At 38.7% G+C, this 25,441-nt stretch overlaps 1 protein-coding gene across 1 annotated transcript in view; it reads left to right on the forward strand.

Annotated features, from left to right (window-relative positions):
• The first annotated feature begins 11,868 nt into the window (after positions 1-11,868).
• Positions 11,869-25,441, forward strand: part of LOC136883317 (mitogen-activated protein kinase kinase kinase 11) — a 554,016-nt gene continuing 540,443 nt past the window's right edge. The window contains exon 1 of the mRNA XM_067155556.2: positions 11,869-13,124. Coding sequence (XP_067011657.1) covers positions 12,281-13,124 — 844 coding nt within the window. The 5' untranslated portion in view covers positions 11,869-12,280. The remainder of the gene's footprint in view (positions 13,125-25,441) is intronic.

The following is a 25,441-nucleotide window of genomic DNA, read 5'->3' on the forward strand; positions in this document are numbered from 1 at the left end:
TTGCTTATAGATAGGTGCAATTACTGCTTTTGTCCAATCTGAAGGTACCTTACCAACACTCCACGCTAATTTTACTACTCTATGAAGCCATTTCATCCCTGCCTTCCCACTATACTTCACCATTTCAGGTTTAATTTCATCTATTCTGCTGCCTTATGACAATGGAGTTTATTTACCATCCTTTCCACTTCCTCAAGCATAATTTCACCAACATCATTTTCCTCCTCCCCATGAGCTTGGCTGTTTTCACCACCACCAGGATGATTTCCTTTTACATTGAGAAGATGTTCAAGATATTCCCTTCACCTCTCCAATGATTCCGTGGGATGTATTATGAGTTCACCTGGATTACTCAAAACACTGTTCATTTCGTTTTTCTCTCCCTTCCTAAGATTCTTTATTACTGTCCAGAAAGGTTTCCCTGCTGCTTGACCTAGCTTTTCCCGGTTATTACCAAAACCTTCCTACGACTTCTTTTTGGATTCAACAACTATTTGTTTCGCTCTGTTTCTTTCATCTATGTACAAATCCCTGTCTGCCTCGGTCCTTGTTTGGAACCATTTCTGATAAGCTTTCTTTTTACGTTTACAAGCTGCTCTCACGTCGTCATTCCACCAAGATGTTCGCCTTTTCCCATCTTTACACACAGTTGTTCTTAGGCATTCCCTTGCTGTTTCTACTACAGCATCCCTGTATGCCATCCATTCACTTTCTATATCGTGAACCTGCTTACTGTCTACTGTTCGAAACTGCTCACTAATCGTATCCATGTACTTCTGTCTAATTTTCTCATCCTGGAGATTTTCTACCCTTATTCGTTTGCAGACAAATTTCGCTTTCTCTACCCTAGGCCTCGATATACTTAGTTCACTACAGATCAGATAGTCGCCTGTAAAATCGAAAAATCCGCGAAAAACTCGTACATTCCTAACAGATTTCCTGAATTCAAAGTCTGTTAAGATATAGTATATTATGGATCAGGTACCCCTAGCCACACATGTGTAGCGTTGAATAGCCTTATGCTTGAAGAATGTATTCGTGGCAGCTAAACCCATACTAGCACAGAAGTCCAGCAAACGCTTCCCATTCCCATTAGCTTCCATATCTTCCCCACATTTACCAATCACCCTTTTGTATCCTTCAGTTCTATTCCCAACTCTCGCATTGAAATCGCCCATTAGCACTATTCTATCATTGCTGTTGACCCTGACCACGATGTCACTCAATGCTTCATAAAACTTGTCAACTTCATCCTCATCTGCACCCTCACATGGCGAATACACGGACACAATTTTGTCCTAATTCCTCCAACTGACAAATCAACCCAAATCATTCGCTCATTTACGTGCCTAACAGAAAGTATGTTGCGTGCAATGGTATTTCTGATAAAGAGCCCTACTCCAGACTCTGCCCTTCCCTTTCTAACACCCGTCAAGTACACTTTATAATCTCCTATCTCTTCCTCGTTATCTCCCCTTACCCGATTATCACTTACTCCTAGCACATCCAGATGCATCCTCTTTGTTGACTCAGCCAGTTCTACCTTCTTTCTTCAATAAGCCCCATTAATATTGATAGCTCCCTATCGAATTCCATTTCGTTCGCCAAGTTGTTTCCAAGGAGTCCCTCGCCTGTCAAATGGGGGTGGGACTCCATTACTCCCATAGGTCCGAGGTTTGCTTAAAATGTTCTGAGCTCGGTAAATTCATGAAGCAGGATGCTACCCTACTTGCACATAGTCCAAGTGAGGATCTCTCCTCTAACGGCTTATGGACCCCCGGTGAATTGTGTAAATAAATAAATAAATAAATAAATAAATAAATAAATAAATAAATAAATAAATAAATAAATAAATAAATAAATAAATAAATAAATAAATAAATAAATATTTGTTTTGTTCCTTATATCATCTTGTCTTCGGCTTTGCCTCCTTTGCGAAAAACAATATTTACTGTTTTTTTCCTGGGTTTTGTCGAATATATTTTTTCATCCCAAATGTTCAGTTTTTAAAAACTTCTTGAAGGCCAGAGAAAGTTTTGAAACTTGATAAGTATCACCTCAGCAGGAAGATTTTGAAACTTAATGACCTATCCTAGCCAATGCGGCACCGCTCTATAAATAAGATACTGTAAATATTCACAAAAATATTCAGATCTCTTTATTTGGGATATAATTTACCTATTGTCATATACGGCCATACGAAGGCAAGGTGGCAAGAACGCGATCCTAGCGGCTGAATGATGGACTATGATGCTGCCCATTTTCATTAGTGCATTTCAAGGCCTTGTATTATAGCGTAGGCAACGGTATTGACGTCCGAAACGAGGGAGGAGCTTACGGTCAGCTCTTTCCAATATGGCGGCGAGATAGTGACGGGAAATAAACACGACAGTGATCGGGTGTGGGTCTGTAGGATTTATTAAGTGTTCAAAATGTCTTTGGTGTCGTATGCACAACTGTTGAGAGTTGTCGGAGATTTCACGCGTCGATTAGTGGAAGGGGAAGAAATATTCAAGCGTAATTACTTGATATGTGTAGGTAAAAAGTTTGAAACAGAAGATGAAACTGGTGTTGTAGCGTTCTGTTTACAATCATCCCACATCGATTCAAAACCCCACAAAGTTAATGTTGTCTTGAACAAAGGGAATGAAAATGTGAAGTACAACTGTACATGTGAAGCGGGTTTGTCAGAGAAATGTTACCGTTGACACACTAATTCACCTTAACAGTTAAGCTACTGTAATTTTCCACTATTAGAGGTTATGGAGTGATTTCTTGTTGATTTGGTCCATGCCAAAACCTTAGCCAGGTGGCGGGGGAGTTACCTGTCTTGTAAACTGTAATCTTGGGAAAGAAATAAAATAATAATTCTACTAAGTAAATGTTGTAAAGCAAATAAATCCTAGGCTATATACAGGCTTGTGTTGGCACAGCCCACATACTAATCTTAATATTCTTCCATTTTTACCATCAGCACAAGAGTTAGAACTTAGAACCGACAATAATAAGCATAAAAATTATAACTACCTACAGAATATGCAGAGCAAAGTTTGAAAATTATAATTTAAGAGTACTATAACCTCTACAGTCACAGCTGTTTGGGGTTGAAGAATACTTGGTTTGTCCAATTCTACCAAACAATTAGATTATGGCTTCTAATTTATGATGACTGGACGAGTTGGTCGTGCGGTTAGGAGCGTGCAGCTGTGAGCTCGCATCCGGGAGATAGTGCGTTCGAACCCCACTGTCGGCAGCCCTGAAGATGGTTTTCCGTGGTTCCCCTAATGCTGGGACTGTACCTTAATCAAGGCCACGGCCGCTTCCTTCCCATCGTCGCCATAAGACCTAACTGTGTCGGTGTGACGTAAAATAAATAGCAAAAAAGCTAATTTATGATGGCAAAATACTACATATTTTCTTTCATTGATAGAAGTATTTTATAGGCAATTTAAATGCAGTGCTTAATTACTACCAGTTAAAGATATTACTCACACGTAGGTAGTTAATTTTTCTGTCTGCTGTTACACATATGAAGAAGTTTACAAAGAGCGGATTACATTCTATGTGCGGCACAGAAGTATTAGGCTACAAGTTAATCAGTATTTTTGATGTAGCTAAATCTTTGTGAATACAAATTAGAGACCATAACTATCAATGAGTACAATAAACAGTACCGGTACCTACACTGTGGAAAGAAGTCGTTTTCACGAGAATGCAGACTGCACATTGTTATGTATGGCGTAACGCGTTTTCCAATTGACAGCGCGGAAGCCCATCTTTCTCTCTGAACTTTTTGTACAGGAAAGTAGTGAAGAGATTTCACATCCGTTTTATACGATTTGCAACCGTATACAGAGCAGTACCTCCTCAAATTTGACAATTTTTTTCTGTTTCCATCACGATGTCAATGCTCGCCATGTAAATAAACCTCACTAGTCACTATGTTGCAGCTTCAACATTCTACCGCGTGGCTGCGCCATCCAACTTTTCTGACGTCAATAGTTCAATGTGTCACTAAACACTGTATTATTATATGGCCATTGGCTGCAATAAATCTTTACAAAAATAAATTCCGTGGTCTCTAAAATGGCGGCGGATGATGTTCTGATCTCATTCTTCATGGTGTTTGATTTATGTTGCAACAGGGCGATCCGTGTGGTATGTTTGTGAACTAAACTTTTGTTATTACCATACGCGACATCTCCAAGTAGAAGTGTGGCAAACGGTTTTTTTGTGTAACTGGTAGAACTGCCAGTGTTACGATAAAGTAACTGTGAAAAGTAGCAGTTAAAATAACGCACAACGTTACTCGCCTTTTATTGGTCACATCCTGGTCACGGGTTCAAGCTTGTCTTCTAAACAGCTGTGCTGCAAAGTCCCATTAGTTCACCACACATGCGCGCACGCTTCACGCATCACTACGCTGTTGTTGTTTGAGTACACTGTTAAAAGTCGGTGCAGCAAAGCACGCATTCCTATTTGTTATAAAGTTAACGAGAGGCAGACAACGGATGAAATGAGAGCACAACATATCTTCTTTTCTGATATCTAGAAGAGTGAGTTTGACAATGTCCCGATCAAGGATAGAAGCAAATACAGTAGAGACAATACGCGACATTGAGCGAGATATCGAGGGACAGCTATTGGAGCTCTCTCCAGCGAGTAGACCTGAAAACTACTGATTCTGTCATAAGAGCACGTGTATTTTTGTGTGAAGTTTATGGTGTTATTTATGCGTTTTCAGTGAGTTGACATAATTAAATAGTAGCGTGTGTCATTCCTTGATATCTCCTCTCAACATGAGGGGAAAGGTATGTGCTGTGTTTGGCTGCAGTAACTATGAAGTAGAGAAGAATGCGCGGTCGTTTTTCAGGTTCCCTCGTGACAAGAAAATATAAGTAATATTTTTTTTGCATATATATTCTTCCAGTGACAGAGATTTTTATAGTACTTCATAATCTTCTGACCTGCTCGACCCATATTTTAACTGGCTTAAAATGTAATACGCATATTTAATTGTATAGTGCAGCAGTTAACCTTCGATACCGATGTGGTGTTGTAGGTGTGTTCTGTGGGTTCTGAAATGTCACAGAAGTGATTTGGATTTGGATAAGGTGTACAAGAAAGAAGGGACGTTACGCTTCTGTACGAATTATAAGATCTGTTCAGATCATTTCCGGACCAGCGACTTTAAAAATCCTCGACTATACAGCCAGGGGTATGTTACATTTTTACTCTAATTGTACGTAAGTATTCCTCAAAGCATTACTATCGACATTTTCATACTTTTCTTTCTTTTATCTCTTTTCTCAGATTAAAGCCGGGATTTTATAGATTTTCTTTCTGTTAGTAGGCTTCATGCTAGGAGCAAAAATTGCCCAACTATTAAATGTTAATTCATTGCATCATATGTGTAAGGAATGTGCCGATATTTTTATTGACAAGTGTCTTAATGTGATGATACAATGTTTTTAAATGAGAAAAAAGACAAATCTAACCGTAAAAGTTCAGGCAGGAATGCTAAAGCTAAAAAAGTAATGCATAAACGAAAGTTCGAGCCATATCACAGCAGTCCATTTCACATCTTGTTTTTATATGTCTAATTTCAGTCTTTGAATAATAACCTTTTAAATAATTCTTCATTCATTTATCCAGAATTGCTTTAGCAACTTCGAAGTTAATATCTCAATAACACTTTCTTTCTAGACGTAATTTATTTATCAATTTCCGTATATACATTTCGATTGATATTTGAATTCAGTGCGATTTTTTCAGGTCAAGTTACTAGGAGCGCCACCGTCGAATTGTCTCCCATTTTAGCAAGGCTAAATCGGTAAGTGTCGCGTATTGTCTCTACTGTATTTGATAGAAGACAAGACCGATACAAGAGGATCGATTAAGTAAAATGAAGTAATGTTATGTTACCGGTGTATATAATATGCTATTTATAATATCAATATGGAAAATTAGCATATTAATTTATTTATGGTACAAGAAAAATTATACTGATGAAACTTAGATCACAGCAGCAACTTAAACACTATAGAGTATTCTATACACTATAGTGTATTAATTTGACTTATAGCAATCTCCTACGAAAGCGCTCTCGCTTGGAAGACATGCGTACTATCTGAACTCTGAACGTCACATTCTGTGTCTGTAACACTGCCTGCTCGATCTGCATCCGATATCTGTTTATACTGCCTGCTCATTCCATATTCAAACGTGTAACACGACTTACAAACAATCTGCCGCTAGATGGCAGCACCAGACGTACCCAGTTATCGCATGAATACAACTAGATAAGCATACAAGCAAAATTTAAAATCTGAAGTAACAGAAAGTTAAAGAATTTTACATATAAAGTGGTGCTCTAGAGAGTTATAGCTTCAGGACTTTTCGAGAAAGAGGTTTCGACGAACAAGAAAACCTGGAAACTTTGTCTGTATGATACTTCCCTGGATTATTAAGTAGAGGTTTCACGAATTTGGCCACCACAGTTTCTGATACAAGTTCCTGGTGCTTATTGTTACAAAAACACTTTAAAATGTTACACTGGCACAAAGAAGGTAGAACAGTTTTTTATAGTCTAGAGCAGACTTGCAGATTTCTTGCAGTACGGTAGAGCAGCCTCAACAAATTTCTGTAGCCCCTTAATTAGGCCAATAAATCGTTGCTTGGGATAGCGCCGGTCTCCTCTATCCGACTGTCTGATTAAGTTCATCAATGGGGATGCATTAACTGAGGTGGAAACGTTATTCAAGCAGGTGCTGCATTCTGTTGTTTCTTCGATTACACGCACTAAATAACCGCACACTAATGCCCGGGAAGCAGTTTCCAAAGTGACATACACTGAGTCAGGGGGCTCACGAACATCTTCCAGTAAATAAAGTACATACTCAGGGAGCAACACTAGTTCTGTTTCGTCAAGTCCGGGAAAGAATACAGAGGCAGAAAAGTTTGAATTTTGCTTGTGGATAACGTTAACATCATCGGTAGACATTGAAATACCGGATTTCAGAATTCTCTTTATGGAATTTTGAGCAGCCCGGAAGTCAGTCTTGTCATTGCAGCCTCCTCCCATTCTTATAGCACTAACATGCCTTCAACCGGATCTCCAGAAAAGGCCCGTGTCAGCACATAAAAAATCTATTCTGTAGAAGATGAACAAAGCACGAATAAGTAGATAAAGCAGTAGAAATAATAGCTCGATGTGTTTCTTTGTTAAGTCCCTTCTTTCTTTTTTCGCAAGTTGCTTTACGTCGCACCGACACAGGCAGGTCTCATGGCGACGATGGGACCGGAAGGAGTCTGAAGTGCTGTGTTTTATCGCTGGTGTCACTGAAGAATTTATACACAGATTTCATAAATTGTATGGTAGGTCCAGCCTCCGAAAAATCGACTCTTGCCGTCAGGCGCGATGAGTTTTACATTAGGAACAAATACAGTGCCGTATAGTTTTTTCAGATCATACTGGGCGCAGTTTCTGAAAGTTATTCACTTCATCTTGAAGATAAATGGCCTTTTCAACACCCTCACCTGCAGCTTTCTTTATAATGTTCAGTGGTTTGAGTTGCGTATTACAATCTTACAGCTGTTTACTTGATCGCTGTAATTTTTCTTGCAAATGTACTATTTTCTTCCTCATTCTGAATAGCGCAACACGAAGTCTTTTATTTGTTCCCTTTAGATTTTCCATGCTGCTGTCATCCAACATATCAACTTAAACAACGAACGTCACACGGTTCGTTGTTACTAGTATTTAGGCCTACCTCTGTATCCGTAAACGGAGAGTCGACTGGAAAGAGAACCTGACATAAAGCGGTTGTTTATAAGCTGGATAAGGGCATTCTGGTTTCCCTTTCTTTGATTTGCAGAAAGGCATGCAGCAGTACACCATTTTCACTAAAAACAAGTACAGTACTGCCCTATTAACCGACAACAAACAAAAGAAACCTCGGCTACTTCGGTTCGCGCAGCTTGTTCCGGTTCATCCCGGTGTTACCCGACGAATCACGGACAAGCACACGCGCAACTGGCTGACAGACATGCCGGCTGTCAAGCTGGCGTTAACACATACTAAAAGTAGCTGCAGTCAGGCTCTTCGATTGAGGTTATCCTTTCATTAAAGCCGGAAACGCAATGCAATTAAAAGAACGAAAGTAAATGTAAAGTGGCCAAAAGTATTAAGCATTGAGTTAAATGGAACTACTTACAATACCCAAGCTGTAAACCATATTTTAAAAAATAAAAAATAAAAGTATACTGTTCCAATAAGCGTACGCATAGAGGACATAACATGAACAACACAAAATAACCGTCGAAGATACTCTCTGCTACAGTAAAGTATTTTTTTCCGATTTTAACACACGCTTCAATTTGTCCAGTGAAGGTACAGTTTTTTCATCACGTAAAATTCGCTTATTTTCCGACGTATCACATCTTTTGTGAAGTCGTCTGTTTCGATCCTTTTCTTGTGGACTGTTTTCTTGCCATCAGGTGTAGAAAAATGCAAACGACCCTTGGCCATAGACGTCTTCCCTTCCGCTAAAATACGTTTCACCAGTGACTTTGAAACCCCTGTTGCTTCACTTGTTGAAGCCACTACATTATAATTCAGTTTACGAAGTGTTTTCTGTTCTCGTAAGTGAGCAGCTACGTTATATACTATTTCTCTGGCTTGTCCCCTTACAGGCTGTCCAGATTTGCTACCCGAATTCGAAGTAGCAGCCATAACTACTGTACATTTAAATGACACTCTCACTAGAATAACATGGTACACAACACTATATAGCTGAAAGACTGGGCTGCCGTCAATTATTTCGCTGCTGAGCGGCTTTAGATGTGTGTGTGTGTTGGCATACCAGTTGAGCAACTGCCGATACTTCTAATTCTGTTTTTTACACAGTCAAGAATTTAGTTTATTCACCTGGTTAATGTGCTCCGTAATGAGTAATGACACTTGAAGTTCGCTAGGTAACACTGTTCAACACTATATACATACAAACATTTACCAATACAGTACACGCTACACGCGAAGGAATTATAGGACTATAATTAATACAACTAAAGAAAGAAATGCGAATAAAACTGACAAAACAACAAGAGCGCTAAAACGGATACAGAAGTGACGGCGAAACTCTTGTGTAACCGCGCTTCACAGTGTGCACAGTACGGTGGCCAGGCAGCATGTGACCCCCTCCACTACTCCCTATGATGTCAGACGTCCACTCGCAGAGAAGTGTGCTTTGCGCAGGTTCTTTTGTTAGTTGCAGGGTAATATTTCTCGCTATTTCTTTCCGACAGGTCTGGAACCGGTTGGTGCTGCCACCTGCTGTGGGTATTTGTAAACTGAGTGTTTCATTTAATAATAATAATAATAATAATAATAATAATAATAATAATAATAATAATAATAATAATAATAATAATAATAATAATAATAATAATAATAATAATAATAATATAACAAATGCGCACATTTGTGCATTTTTAAATAGTTAGTTCTCCTTGCTTGTTTCATTTAGTGCCATGTTAAAATGTTGTAATGAGCTGCCATCCGATGCAGATCGAGCAGGCAGTGGTCTGTAAGCTGCTGCTAGTGACAGTTCCCACTTCCCAGTTATGTTTGCACCACCGCCGTCTCGATCCTCTTATACTGCCTGCTCTATACCATTAGTTTAACACAGGAAGGCGCGACTACCAACAGTTCTCCAAATCGCCGTAAGAGTGCAGCAGTAGACGCACAATCTTCGCTGTCAGTGTGGGTGTAGCACTGTATTATTGGTGCATGAATGTGTGTGAAAACCTGAGTTATTTTGTATAATGAGTAAACGTGTCTGGTCACTTTCGTTCGTACAAGATATATTTTGAATAGAACTGTGAAATGAATTAATCATGTTATGTTTATAGATATTTCAAAAGTGATTTTAAGGTGTTGGTACTTGTTTCTTTCCGTTCGTGCAAGGTATATTTTTCGTAGAACTGAAACTTCAGATTCTTTCCCCGAAATATTCAACTGTTGTATACCATGTTGCCAATCTCAGCAAGGTTGTTCGCAGCCAGAAAATATACGACTCCATGAAATACAGTCTAGGAGAGAATTGAGAGAAAAGCGGCTGTCGGCTTTATCTAGGCAAAGACCTAATGAAGGAAGTAATTGGATATCCTCAGATTACTCTCGCATCTGTGCCTTTACACCTTATTTCAGAATTTGATGGAGCCTCCGCGGCTCAGGCGGTAGACGCCGGCCTCTCACCGCTGCGTTCTGTGTTTCAAATACCGGTCATTCCATGTGAGATGTGTGCTGTACAAAGCGGAGGCGGGACAGGTTTTTCTCCGAATACTCCGATTTTCCCTGTGATATTTAATTCTAGAAACACTCTTGAATATAATTTCCTTTCATCTGTCATTCATTAATCATTGCCCCGGAGGGATGCGACAGGCTTCGCCAACCGGCACAATTCCTATCCTCCCTGCTAGATGGGGGGCTTCATTCATTCCTTCCTGGCCCGGTCGAATGACTGGAAAGAGGCTGCGGATTTTTTGTCCAGAAGGTGATTAAAGCCGTGGTGGACAGTGGATTCCTTGCGATAAAAATTGTGACGGACAATCACTAAACTCCTCATGTTTAGAAATTTTGGACAACCTCAGATATCCAGACGATAATATTCCAATCAAACTAGAAACAGGAAATCAAATCCTAGCTTGCGGGTACTAGGTTCGTGTTGTTGAAGAGAGGATGGAGTGTGGCATTTGTGTCAGCAACATCTCACTGCCTAGAGCTTCGACACCTCTAAATGGAACTGATTATACATCAGGACAGAGGAGGAGTTCGATACCCAAAACCTAGTTTTGTTGCTCTGGTGAAGCATCTCCAGGAGTTCGTTTAAACTGATGTGCCCTATTGTCGAAGTCCTTCAAGCGCATGAGCGTAATACGAGGACTTGCGACGTCTTCCCTTTCAGAATACCGGGCGAGTTGGCCGTGCGGTTAGGAGCGCGCAGCTATGAGCTTGCATCCGGGAGATAGTGGGTTCGAACCCCACGGTTTGCAGCCCTGAAGTTGGTTTTCCGTGGTTTCCCATTTTCACACCAGGCAAATTCTGGGCTGTACCTTAATTAAGACCACGGCCGCTTCCTTCCCATTCCTAGGCATTTACTATCCCATCATCGCCATAAGACCCATCTGTATCGGTGCGACGTAAAACAAATATTAAAAATCTTTCAGAACGTGTTTTGTTACAGTGTGAGGTCAAAGAACATCAGCAAGATGTTAGTGATATTATCCTAACCAAGTTCGTAAGACCTCTATTATTTGATATTGCGTTGGCAAGAACACAAAAAGTACGGTACCACTCCAAGCCTTCGTCCAGGAAAATCTTTAAATTGTGCATGAAGAGGCCAACTGCGACTTCGTGCAGGTAATATTGCCGATATTTAATATTACTGATGTATTTTACGAGCTTCAGTGAACATATGACCATACTGCATAGTGTTTTGTAGGCTGTCGTCATTAGAATAAGTTTAGACCATTGTGCGTCTATGTCTGCCATCTAGCGGAGAAATTTTGTCGCAGCGTAGTCGCAAAAAGGCTCGCATAGAGCAGGCAGTATAGGAGGATCGAGACGGCGGTGGTTTGCACTGGTACGATATTCTGTTGCCCCTACGCGGTAACCTGTTATTTTTGTCCTTGATACATTTGTAACAGTGACACGCATATAACTGTGACAAAGTATCTGGTACGTTATTTTTCAGCCATCTCTATCTCCCAGTATGTGAATACAAGGCAGGCAACACTCTAGCGGTCTTGTTCTCGTGAGTTGTTATGCCCTCTTCTGACGATTTGTATGAACTAAGGTTGAAGCTTACATCAGAGACGCCAAGTGTCAATATCTAGATGCAGATTTGTCAATGTCTTTAAACATGGCGGAGGCTAGTTATGGGATATTATGATCGCTCTTGGTTTATTGAAGTTTTGTGAAGGTTACTGTAAACAATTCGCGTTAAAATACAATATTGTCGTGCTGGTTCGAAACATGTGTGGAATTAAGTTAAGTTTTATTTTTGTTTATTAATTTTCAGTGAATGTAGGCCATGATAAGTGGGCCATCTCTTAGTAGTTTGATTGTTTCGGTGGCGAGACGAGGGCCACAAGACGACGGCAAGTGTCACACCATAGAACAGCGTCTTGCGTTCTATGAAGCCGCGGCTGAAGAAATAACGTCGTCAGAGTGTTTGATATTCGTGGGAGGATCCCGAATCCATCCCAGAAGCAACGAATGCCTCCACTATTGACGTCCATGGAACACACCAAGACGGCTTATGGGAACAGTAATGGCCGAGAACAGAGTATCAGTCGTTCAGCGTCTCCGAGCCCGAATACCATCAGTACCGCTCAGCAGACAAGCAATGATAGCAGCCCTATCAAACCTAAGGCCGGTGCGTTTTTCAGGAAAAATGATTCCTCTCCCAAGAAGGATAGTCCCTCCCTGTGGACTGCTCTCTATGACTATGAGGCCCAAGGAGAGGATGAACTTAGCCTTAAACGAGGTGAGATTGTTGAAGTTCTGTCTATGGACTCTAAAATTTCCGGGGACGAGGGTTGGTGGACGGGTAAAATTGAGGATAAGGTGGGAATCTTTCCTGCTAACTTTGTAGCTGAGGAAGATATCATTGATCAAGTGACTAGTGTGATAAGTGATGTCCAACCAGTAGAAATCGACTTCTCAGAGTTGGATCTTGAAGAAGTGATAGGTGTTGGTGGTTTTGGTAAAGTGTATCGTGGTTTTTGGAAGAATCAGGAAGTGGCAGTGAAAGCAGCCCGGCAGGATCCTGATGAAGATATCAGTGTAACCTTGGAGAACGTGCGTCAAGAAGCAAAATTGTTTTGGTTACTTAAGCATGAAAATATTGTGTCATTGGAAGGCGTGTGTTTGCAGATGCCAAACCTTTGTCTAGTGATGGAATATGCACGTGGTGGATCACTTAATCGAGTGCTTGCAGGTCGCAAGATTCGTCCTGATGTGTTGGTAGATTGGGCTATACAGATTGCCAAAGGGATGAACTATTTACATAATGGGGCACCAATTTCACTTATACATCGAGATCTTAAGTCTTCGAATGGTGAGTCTCAACTTTTGGTAGTCAAGGCCCTAGTTGTAACTTTTTGTTAATAATGAGATTATGAGGAATTAGTGGGATATAAATAAGTATAATGTTTAGTGTTGTTTTATTAATAACTTTCAGGAGGTATTGGTTGAAAGAGGAAAGTAGTTATTGGGCATTAATTTTGTCTAGTACTTTGGTATCTATGTAAGTTTGTATAACAGCATGTTTATGCTAGTTTTGGGAGAAAGTATTAATACATAGTAGTTTCTTTAAAATAATCTTCGTTTTAGATGAGATGGATTGTTTTAGGGTTGTAAGTGGTTGAGGTTGTCATTTATTTTTCTTGTGGTTCTTTTAGTGATAAAGAAAATTTAATTTTAGTGTGTTTAAAGAATGGTAAAAGTTTCTGTGAACATTGAAGCATTCATCTTTTTGTGTGAAATTCAGGGCTATCGTTGGTTGAAAAAAATGGTAATTGCAGAAAATTTGATAATCAGTCCTTATATTAGAATTTAATTTTATGGCTTGCAGCAGCTTATTGACTACAGCCAAGAGCTGACTTAAGTTGTTTTGCTACAGTAAGGAAAGTCCTCATTTGAAAATTTCCTGGATAAAGGTGGTGTTGAGTCATCAGTCCATAGACTGGTTTGATACAGCCCTCCATGTCACCCTATCCTGTGCTAACCTTTTCATTTCTACATAACTACTACATCCTATATTTGCTCTAATCTGCTTCTCATATTCATACCTTGGTCTACCCCTACCGTTCTTACCACCTACACTTCCCTCCAAAACCAACTGTACAAGACCTGGGTGTCTTAAGATGTGCTCTATCATTCTATCTCTTCTTCTGATCAAATTAAGCCAAATTGATCTCCTATCACCTATTGGATTCAGTATCTCCTCATTCGTGGTTTTGTTTACCCATTTCACCTTCAGGATTCTTCTGTAAAACCACATTTCAAAAACTTCTATTCTCTTTCTGAGCTAGTTATCGTCCATGTTTCACTTCCATACATTGTCACGCTCCAGACAAAAGTCTTCAAAAACATCTTTCTAATTCCTATGTCAATGTTCGAGGTGAGCAAATTTCTTTTCTTAAGAAAGCTCTTCCTTGTTTGTGCTAGTCTGCATTTTATGTCCTTACTTCTGCCATCGTTAGTTATTTTGCTACCCAAGTAACAATAGTCATCTACTTCCTTTAAGACTTCATTTCCTAATCTAATATTTCCTGCATCACCTGAGCTTGTTCGACCACACTTCATTACTTTGGTTTTGGACTTATTTTCATCTTGTATTCTTTCCCCAAGACTCTGTCCATACAATTCGGCAATTTCTTCAGATCTTGTGCAGTCAGATAAAATAACAATATCCTCGGCAGTTATCAGGGTTTTGATTTTCTCTCCTTGAACTTTGAAACCCTTTCCAAATTCCTCTTTGTTTTCCTTTATTGCCTGTTCTATGTAAACATTGAAAAGGAGGGGACAAACTGCAGCCTTGCCTCACTCCTTTCTGGATTGCTGCCTTTTTTTTTTTCAAAGCCCTCGATTCTTATCACTGCAGACTGATTTTTGAATAGATTGTAGATAATTCTCCTTTCTCGGCATTTGATCCTGATCACTTTCAGAATCTCAAACACCTTGGTCCAATCAACATTATTGAATTCCTTTTCTAGTTCTATGAACGCTATGTACATAGGCTTGTCTTTCTTAATTCGGTCCTCTAAGATCATACGTAAAGTCAGGATTGCTTCATGTGTTCTCACATTTCTTCTGAAACCAAATAGGTCATCTCCCAACTCAGGTTCAACTTGCCTTTTCATTCTCCTGTAAATAATGTGCTAAATTTTGCAGGCGTGAGATACTAAACTGATGGTACGGTAGTTTTCACACTTGTCAACACCGACTTTCTTGGGAACACGTATACCAACAAAAACCAAACCAAACCCCATGGCACCACAGCCCTTGAAGGGTCTTGGCCTACCAAGCGACCGCTGCTCAGCCCGAAGGCCTGCAGATTACGAGGTGTCGTGTGGTCAGCACGACGAATCCTCTCGGCCGTTATTCTTGGCTTTCTAGACCGGGGCCGCCATCTCACCGTCAGATAGCTCCTCAATTCTAATCACGTAGGCTGAGTGGACCTCGAACCAGCCCTCAGGTCCAGGTAAAAATCCCTGACCTGGCTGGGAATTGAACCCGGGGCCTCCGGGTAAGAGGCAGGCACGCTACCCCTACACCACGGGGCCGGCTGCACGTATACCAACATTCTGCCGAAAATCAGATGGCACCTCTCCTGTATCATACATCTTACACACTATACGGAACAACCTCTCCAAGCAGACTTCTCTTAAGGCAGTCAGTAATTCTCAGGGTTTGTCATCAATTCCCAGTGCCTTGCTCCTAGTTAGGTCTCTCAAAGCTCTGTCGAATTTGACCTCAAAATTGTATCTCCCATGTCATCAGCATCAACAGCCTCTTCTTGTTCCAGAACACTATCATGTACTTCTTTACCTCGATACAACTGTTGGTTATGTTCCTGCCATCTTTCTGACTTGTCTTCTTTCCCTAGAGGTGGTTTTCCATTTGAGCTTTTAATATTCATACACCTACTTTTCCTTTCTCCAAAGGTTTCTTTGATTTTCCTGTATGCAGCATCTACCTTTCCTAGGGCCATACAACCTTCAACATCCTTTCACTTCTCTTCCAGACATTCTTCCTTAGCTGTCCCGCACTTTCTATCTACTTCATTCTTTATTCGCCTGTATTCTTTTCTGCGCTCCTCATTTTATTTTGCATTCTTGTACTTTCGTTGTTCATCAGTCAGGTCTAGTATCTCTTCAGTTATCCATTGTTTTTTAGGTGATCTTTCCTTTCTTCCTAACTGTTCTTCAGCAGCCTTACTGATCACATTCTTCATCTTCCTCTATGTTGCATGTTCCTGGAAATAATCCCTCACACTCTATTCTTTCAACTTGTCTAGATCCCATCTTTTTGCATTCTTTCCTTTCTTCAATTTCTTCAACTTCAGATGGCATTTCATGACCAATAGGTTGTAGTCAGAGTCCACGTCTGCTCCTGGGAAAGTCTTGCAATCTAACATCTGGTTTCTAAATCTCTACCTAATCATAATGAAGTCTATTTAATAACTTCCAGTGTCTCCAGGTCTCGTTCATGTATGCAGCCGTCGCTTGAGGTGTTTGAACCAAGTGTTATCCACGACAAAATTGTGATCAGTGCAGAATTCAACCAGCCGGCTTCCTTTTTCATTCCGTTGTCTCAATCCGAATTCTCCTTCTGTATTACCTTCTCTTCCTTGGCCTAACACTGCATTCCAGTCTCCCATCACAATTAGATTCTCATCACCTTTTACATACTGTATTAAATCTTCTATTTCTTCATATATTCTTTCAATTTCTTTATCATCTTCTGAATTAGTAGGCATATAGACTTGCACTATTGTGGTGGGCATTGGCTTGCCGTCTATCTTGACTACAATAAACCTTTCACTATGCTGGTCATAATCAAAAGATAAGAATTTCATGATTGTTGGTCCGTATGGAACTGGGAATTACAATAATAGTTAAATATTTTATATTTAATGTCCACCTTTTCAATACAAATTATAAATGATATACATTAATAATATTAACATTCGGGGACTAGTTTTGACCTAAATCGTAGGTCATCAGGCATGAAGCAAATTACACAAATGTATCGAATAAAAGAGTGTAACGACACAATGGTCTTAAAAAACTGTACGTACAATCAATAGAACTTTAAATTAAGGCTGGTTGAATAAAATAATGTCTGTAAAAACTTTAAGCAATGGAAGACACAGTGTAGTATCAGTAATATTAAAAATGCTATGTACATACCATATCTAGCCTATATATATCAAATAAGAGTTTTGTCTGTACATTGCTCAGAATTTGAAAAGAATTGTATTTCTGTATCAGTCATGACCGTAGTAACAATAAATTCACTTTTTACTTTTCCATAACTTCTGTATGTATGTACACGCATCACGAGAAAACGGCTGAAGAGAATTTAATGAAAATTGGTATGTAAAGTCAGGGGATGACCCACCACAGTCTAGGCTATAAATCATTTTATTTACGCTGAGTGAAAAAGTACGGTAGTTTAGGGGAAGCCCTAAAATTTAATTCTCAAATATTTATATTATTAGTGGTCCTATCATTAAATACTATATAACTCAGTTATAGGCCAATAGAATTACATTTCCGATCATTTGTGTTATACATGTTTACTGTACTGGCTATGATAACACAGATATTATTCATGAATTTCTATTTTTTGTTGCTAAGTCCATATCAACGCCGAGCCACGAGAAAATGGGTTAACCGATTTTAATGAAAATCGGTATATAAAGTCGGGGAATAAGAAACTACAGTCTAAGCTGTAAACAATGTTATTCACCCTGGATAAATTGTAGTTTAGGGGAATGTGCCTAAAATATAATTTTTAAATAGGCCCTACCTGTGTTATTGGTCCTATCAAAAAGTACTAAGTACATAACAAAAGTTATATAGAATGCAATTTCCGATCATTTATATTTTATTCACTTTTACCGTACCGAATATGATAAGAGTGGTGTTTCAGAGTCTGAAGAAAATGTGAAGGCCCACAATATCGAAAGTGCATAACATCGATCAACAATAACGTTACATTGACCATTGTTTGTTGTGATGTTATTTGTCTCTTATGCTGCCACTCAACTCCGATAGATGGGATTACGGCTGCGTACCGAGTATAACAGCCTGACTGAATATTGGCGGGAAATAGCTGGGGAGGAAAACTTTCTTCTTCATTATGTCATACATTTTGTGATACCGCTGGTACGTAACACACTGGTTCATCATAGTATTCCAGCTATTTGATCCCTACTCTGACATGCTGTTTTGAATGAGCAGTGTGCACACTTAAGGCAGAGGCTCACTTAGTATTAGACTAGTTAGGAGTGAAGAGGGGGTTTCTCATGTGGCTTGGAGAAAAATTTGCCTCCAAGTCAGATAGATATTTCCGCCACCGGTGTAGTGAGTTGAGATCTTCTGACTCATCGGGTACTCCTAGGAAACATTAGTAGAAGGTGATAGTTTTTGCCCTGGGACTCCTCACTATTCAAACCTCCTTCCAAAAAAAGACGAAGAGTGTTTACGGTTCACAGCTGTCTGTGGCTTGGTCATTCCAGCTCTGTAACTTTGGTCTGTTAGATTGGCAGCATAGTACTGTTCATCAAAAGTGAGAAAATGCATTTTTTTTCATTTGATCGAGTATTTCATATGAAAGCATTGCTTTTAATCTTGCCTTTGCTACAGACGTCACTGTAAAGACCTATGTTCATTTCAGTTGGGAAATGTAAAATGGCAGGTGGCAAGTGGGCCTACCATTACAATGAAAATTCTCTAACCCAGTCTTTATATATGAGAAGATATTTGATGACTTCCCTGTCACGTTTCTGGGGTAACGTTAAGAGCTATGAAATTTAATACAATCTTGCTCACAGCGTGTACACTACCTAACCTAGAATTCTGTATTCAATGTAGAATTCCATAGCGAAGCTCGGGTGCATCAGCTAGTGAGAAATAAGGTAATGTTCAAGATTTTTGTTGCACTACATTAAAGAGATCCTTTTAATAGAGGTTCCTAAAATGCTGTATTGCTGCTCTTTGTTAAAAAGTTGTTTTTCATAGATAAAATGCTGGTCGCGGTTCACGCATAGAAATGCGATTGAAGTTGGCTTTCCATATAAGCCGCAGTACATTCAAAGTTCAAGTGATCCAAAGCCAAGGTGTCCTCCTAAGATATCAAAATGTTTTGATGAATCTAAGAGTTTTGTCTGTACATTGCTCAGAATTTGAAAAGAATGGTATTTCTGTATCGGTCATGTCCATAATAATAAGGAAATGCACTTTTTACTTTTCCGTAATTTCTGTCTGTCCGTATGTATGTATACTAGGGTGTCCCTTATATTTCAAAGTTTTAATTTTGCAATGCATAGGTTGTTGTTTTATTCATTTGGGCCTAAAACACCCGAAAACAATTTTTTTCGTTATTTGGAACAGTGCAACCCATGCCGACTCGCGCACAAACATGTCCATACAAGTTGCGTCACAAGAGTGGTGTGCTCTCATTGTTATTGCCACTTAGTTTTCGCTTATCGGGTAGCTAGCACGGATTGTTTTATATTTCGAAGATGTCAGTGGAACTAAGGAGCAATAAAGAAACCATTTTCTTGGTTGGTGAAGTAAATCACCAAATAACAGGCGCAAAATTACCGTCTAATCATCAAGTTCTCGCAGTTATATTTTTCAACGTACGTGAGGTTAAGTTGACTGTTAGTGAAAGTGCAAATCTTGTCATTCGGGAGTGCAATATATTCTGGTTAAGGCTAGAATACCTACCAGAGCTGTGCCTAATTGTGTTAAGAAGTTAGTGGATCTTTATCAGGTCTGGCGAGAACTGCAAAAAAATAGCAAGAAGATTCAGGATTTACATAGGCGCCGTGAAGAGAACTTTCAACTTGAATTAGATAATTTATTCGATATCGCACATGCTGATGCTCTTGAAAGAATAAAAATCGAAGAAGATAAAATATTTTTGCAAAAGCAAAGAGCCAGGGTGCCTAGTGGGTGTTGACAAAGGTTGGCTGAAATTGAAGAAAGGGCCAGGCTGAGAAAACTCGCAGAAGATAAAAAGAGACTAAAGCAAATACCTTCCGCGAGATCATTGGAATCTGCAAGTTTACAGACCTTTGATACACATGAAGACATAGAAGAACAATCTACAAGCTCTGAAGAAAGCCTGGAAGAATCTCTGCCATCCACATCTCAATTTGTAAGTTCTTTAGCTTAGGCATAGATATCAAGGATAATTTAATAAAAAACCACCTATTCAATACTTTCCACGTTTAATGTGGTTATTATCTACATGATTTTATGTAGACTTATTTGGTCAGGTACATGTTTCACCCATTATTTTGGGCATCTTCAGCCTGTAAACAACCTTTAGGTCAAGGTTTGGGACCTTTTTAACTTGTAATTCTTTAGCTTCATCGACAAGAAGAGCAAGAAAAGATTTTATCACATCTAAATTAGTTGCAACTTTAGACAGATGTCAACTAAGCATCAGAGATTCTGTTTATATAATTCAGTTTGTAGTAGAAGCACTTGATCTTAGTTCTGACAATTACCTGATCAACAAATCTTCTATTCAACACATTCAAACACAAATAAGAAAAGATAGAGCGAGATCCATTAAATCCAATTTTCAGAATAACGTGCCCGAAGTAGTTACTGTTCATTGGGATGGAAAATTGTTACCTGCTCTGGATGTAAGAAGTTCTAAAGAAGAACGCCTACCAATTATTATTTCATACAACGAGAAATAACAACTTCTTGCTGTGCCGGAGTTAGACAAATCTTCCGGCAAAGAGCAAGCGAAAGCAGTGTCAAACGCCCTTCATGACTGAAAGCTGGATGATAAGGTACAAATAATGTGCTGTGATACAACAGCATCTAATACAGGACGCTTGAACGGAGCTTGTGTGCTTTTAGAGCAAAAACTAGAAAGAGAGTTATTACTCTTTCCTTGCCGCCATCATATTTACGAACTGGTGCTCAAAAGTGTGTTTGAATCAAAGATCTAACAAATCACTAGCAGTCCTGATATTCCGCTGTTTAAAACGTTTAGAGACAACGGGAAGAATATTAATCCTAGTGCCATCGAACCGTGCACTGATTTTGTCCAACAACATCTCTGTGAGGCAAATATTATTAAATTGGTGACATTTCGTAACAATGAACTGGCAAAATCGACTGTACGAGATGATTATCGCGAGCTCATTGTGCTCTCTATTGTTTTTCTGGGTGGAGACATTAAAAATAAAATAAAAATCAGACCTGGTGCAATGCATCAAGGACGATGGATGGCAAGAGCTATTTACTCCTTAAAAATGTGTTTACTGAAGTCCCAGTTTAAAATGTTTGTTTTTTACAAGATGTTTGTTTATTCATTGTGGAAGTTTATGTGAAGCCCTGGCTTGAATGTAGTTTGGCGATAAAAGCGCCGAATCAAGATTTTTGTTTTTTAAAGAGCTTAAAAGATTACGAGAAAGTTGACAAGTTGATTTCCAATGTGGCTTTAAACAAGTTCAGTCAACACTTGTGGTACTTGTCAGAGGAAATAGCCATCCTTTCAATTTTTGATAATGAAGTTGATGAGCAGACCAAAGGAAACATTGTAGAAAACTTAAAAAAAGAAAGCTTTGGTGATTCCGGAAAGAGATAAGTTCCATCAAAAGAAGAGATGTCTGGCTCTCTATATGGTACGTAGTAGACCAGGGGCCTGTTCCACAAAAGTATGGTCTTGTACATTACAAGTAAATTCTCAAAAGAATTATCTACAGTTGTACTTTACTACTCCATACTTACAAATTACTAGTGAATTTTTATAGGCGTGTTCCACAAAAGTACTAGTACTTGTAACTTACTAGCGAATTGAGAAGAATTCTCTACCAGTGAAAGGACAATAATATATAAATGTACTAGTGCTATTTAAATACGCTTATTTTGGATACATTTTGATAAATATGTGGTCTAGCAGTAGTGATAGTGATGGTGATGAAAATGAAAACTATCGTCTGTACAGGGAAAGAATAAACTTCCAGTTTAACACTGTATTTGAATAAAATGAACGTTTTAGGTTAAACACAGTACAAGTGGAAGAACTTTTGATAGATATTGGCTATAGCTTAAAATATCCTACGAACAGAAATAAATCTCTCTCTGCTAAACATCATTTACTAACTACATTACATTGGCTTGGGATGGCAAAATCTTCGGTCTGTGGTAGCTGCAATAAATGATATAAAATTTCCTCAAATTGTTTGTTGGCCTGAAAATACTGAAAAAAACATATTCCAAGAAGGACATTCCTGGAATCATTAATGAGCAGAATATCTCTTACATACGTCCAACTTTTCCCCTCAAAAGCTCCATGAGCTTTTCCCAAGTCAAATATTTCCATCCAACCATTTATTTTGTCTTGTTTTTTCAGACTCTCGCTAAATCCACCGAAACAAATATCTTTCCTACCTTCTATTTCCTTCAAAATGAATAACTTTGTTTCTCTTGACATCATTTTAACAATTCATGCAGAGTTTGCAATTTCGTAACAATTAAGTTTGGCGGCCGAATATCGGTATTAGCGGCATCTGATTCCTAATGACAGACCAAGGTAGGCATGTTAGACTCTCGTAGAACATACGCGAGGATCGCGGAAGAACAGAATGGGTGACAATAACGGAGTAATTTCCTATCATCAAAGAAATAAACTGAAAAATAACATCGCAGCATTAAAAAATTCACAGGAATATTAGTTCTTTCAATCTTTGCTGCGTAAGTTACAGTAAAATACGATATTACGATAAATGAGGCAAGCATAACCTAATTCAACGAATGGAATACGAAGATAAACAGCTGATTCATGCTATGACGTAGTATGTTTATTGATATGTCGTCACTTGTAAAACTTGTAACAATTCACTGGTAATATACAAGAGACTATCAATCTTTTGTGGAACAGAAATGTACAACTCCATACATTACAAGAACCCACACTGTAACTTGTAATGTACAAGACCATACTTTTGTGGAATAGGCCCCAGTAGTGTTTAATCTGGTATTTCATTTAGAACTTATTTGTTTTATTTATAGGCACTACAAGTATTTTTTTTTTTTTTTTTTTTTTTTTTCAGGGAAATCTTTGAGTGATTTTGTTTCTGTCAAGAGTAAAGATTTACTTTCACTTGACAGTGGTTTCCTTCAAGAAATTGTATCTTCATGGAAAGACAACGTGGTGTTTGTGGAAGCTAAAAAGAAGGTTTCTACCTTAAAAGCAGTTAATGACACAGCTGAAAGAGCTGTTAAACTAATGACAGACTTTCATGGTTTGATTACCGCAGATGAAGAACAGAAGCAGTTCTTATTACATTGTGTGCAAGAACATAAAATTTACCCAGACTGTAAAAAAGGACTTTGAAGAGGAAATATCCAAATGAATAACTATAAAAAAAATTTGTTACTTACAAGAAGAGCATTACATAAATTTCTATTTTCATTTGTATTTCTCTAAAATAATTGTTTTGAGTGATCATCTACAACTACATTTAACAGACCCTTTAAGCAGCTATTTTCTAAAACTTTTAGGCCCCGTCGGCATGGGTTAAAATTAATGTAGAAAGTTGAAATTCTGTATTTGGGTACCTAATAGACTAATAAACACAATAACAGGGTATGCGTTTCAATAAATGAAAAAAAAAAAAAAAAAATTCCCCTTTTAAGGGACACCCTATTGTACACGCATCACGAGAAAATGGCTGAAGAGAATTTAATGAAAATTGGTATGTGAAGTCGGGGGATGAGCCACTACAATCTAGGCTATAAATTATTTTACTCACGCTGAGTGAAATGGTAATTTAGGGGAAGGCCTAAAATTGAATTCTCAAATATTTATATTATTAGTGGTCCTGTCTATAAATACTACATAACTAAAGTTATATAGAATTAAATTTCCAATCATTTATGTCGTACATTCTTACCGTACCGGCTTTGATAACACAGATATTCATTAATTTGTATTTTTGTTGCCAAGTCCATATTAACGCCGAGCCACGAGAAAATGGGTTAACAGAATTTAATGAAAGTCGGTATATAAAGTCGCGGAATAGGAAACTACAGTCTAAGTTATAAACAATTTTATTCGCCCTGTATGAAGTTGTAGTTTAGAGGAAGGGGCCTAAAATTTAATTTTTAAATACCTATGTTATTGGTGTTATCGAAAAGTACTACGTAACGAAAGTTATAGAGAATACAATTTCCGGCCATTTATGTTTTATTCAATTTTACCGTACCGACTATGATAAGAGTGGTATTTCATAGTCGGAAGGAAATTAAATGTGAAAGCCTACAATATTGAAAGCGCATAACATTGATCAACAATAACATTACACTGACCATTGTTTGTGGTGATGTTCTTTGTCTTATGTTGCCTCTCAACTCTGATAAATTGGATTACTGCTGTGTACCGAGTATAACAGCCTGACTGAATATTGGCTGGAAATAGCTGGGGAGTTAGAAAACTTACTTCTTTAGCATGTCATTCCTCTGGTTCATACATTTTCTGATACCATACCTCTGGTACAAAACTCACTGGTTCATCATAGTATTCCAACTATTCGATCCCTACTCTGATGTGCTGTTTTGAATGAGCAGTGTGCGCTCTTAAGGCAGAGTTCACTTAGTAGTACTAGTAGTAGTAGTAGAATGACCTGGTCTAGAATTACAATTTTGGAATATTCCAAATTAACATACATACATACATTATCATTATAGACTGTTATGCCTTTCAGCGTTCAGTCTGCAAGCCTCTGAGAATTTACTAAACGTCGCCACAATCCTCGATTTGCAACTAGTGTTGTGGCCTCATTTAGTTCTATACCTCTTATCTTTAAATCGTTAGAAACAGAGTCTAACCATCGTCGTCTTGGTCTCCCTCTACTTCTCTTACCCTCTATAACAGAGTCCATTATTCTCCTAGGTAACCTATCCTCCTCCATTCGCCTCACATGACCCCACCACCGAAGCCGGTTTATGCGTACAGCTTCATCCATCGAGTTCATTCCTAAATTAGCCTTTATCTCCTCATTCTGAGTTCCCTCCTGCCATTGTTCCCACCTGTTTGTACCAGCAATCATTCTTGCTACTTTCATGTCTGTTACTTCTAACTTATGAATAAGATATCCTGAGTCCACCCAGCTTTCGCTCCCATAAAGCAAAGTTGGTCTGAAAACAGACCGATGTAAAGATAGTTTCGTCTGGGAGCTGACTTCCTTCTTACAGAATACTGCTGATCGCAACTGCGAGCTCACTGCATTAGCTTTACTACACCTTGATTCAATCTCACTTACTATATTACCATCCTGGGAAAACACACAACCTAAATACTTGAAATTATCGACCTGTTCTAGCTTTGTATCACCCATCTGACATTCAATTCTGTTGGATTTCTTACCTACTGACATCAGTTTAGTCTTTGAGAGGCTAATTTTCATACCATACTCATTGCACTTATTTTCAAGTTCCAAGATGTTAGACTGCAGGCTTTCGGCACAGTTTGCCATTAAGACCAAGTCATCAGCATAGGCCAGGCTGCTTAGTACATTTCCACCTAACTGAATCCCTCCCTGCCATTTTATACCTTTCAGCAGATGATCCATGTAAACTACAAACAGCAAAGGTGAAAGATTACAGCCTT

The sequence above is a fragment of the Anabrus simplex genome, chromosome 11 (assembly GCF_040414725.1).
Source record: "Anabrus simplex isolate iqAnaSimp1 chromosome 11, ASM4041472v1, whole genome shotgun sequence".
Classification (NCBI taxonomy): domain Eukaryota; kingdom Metazoa; phylum Arthropoda; class Insecta; order Orthoptera; family Tettigoniidae; genus Anabrus; species Anabrus simplex.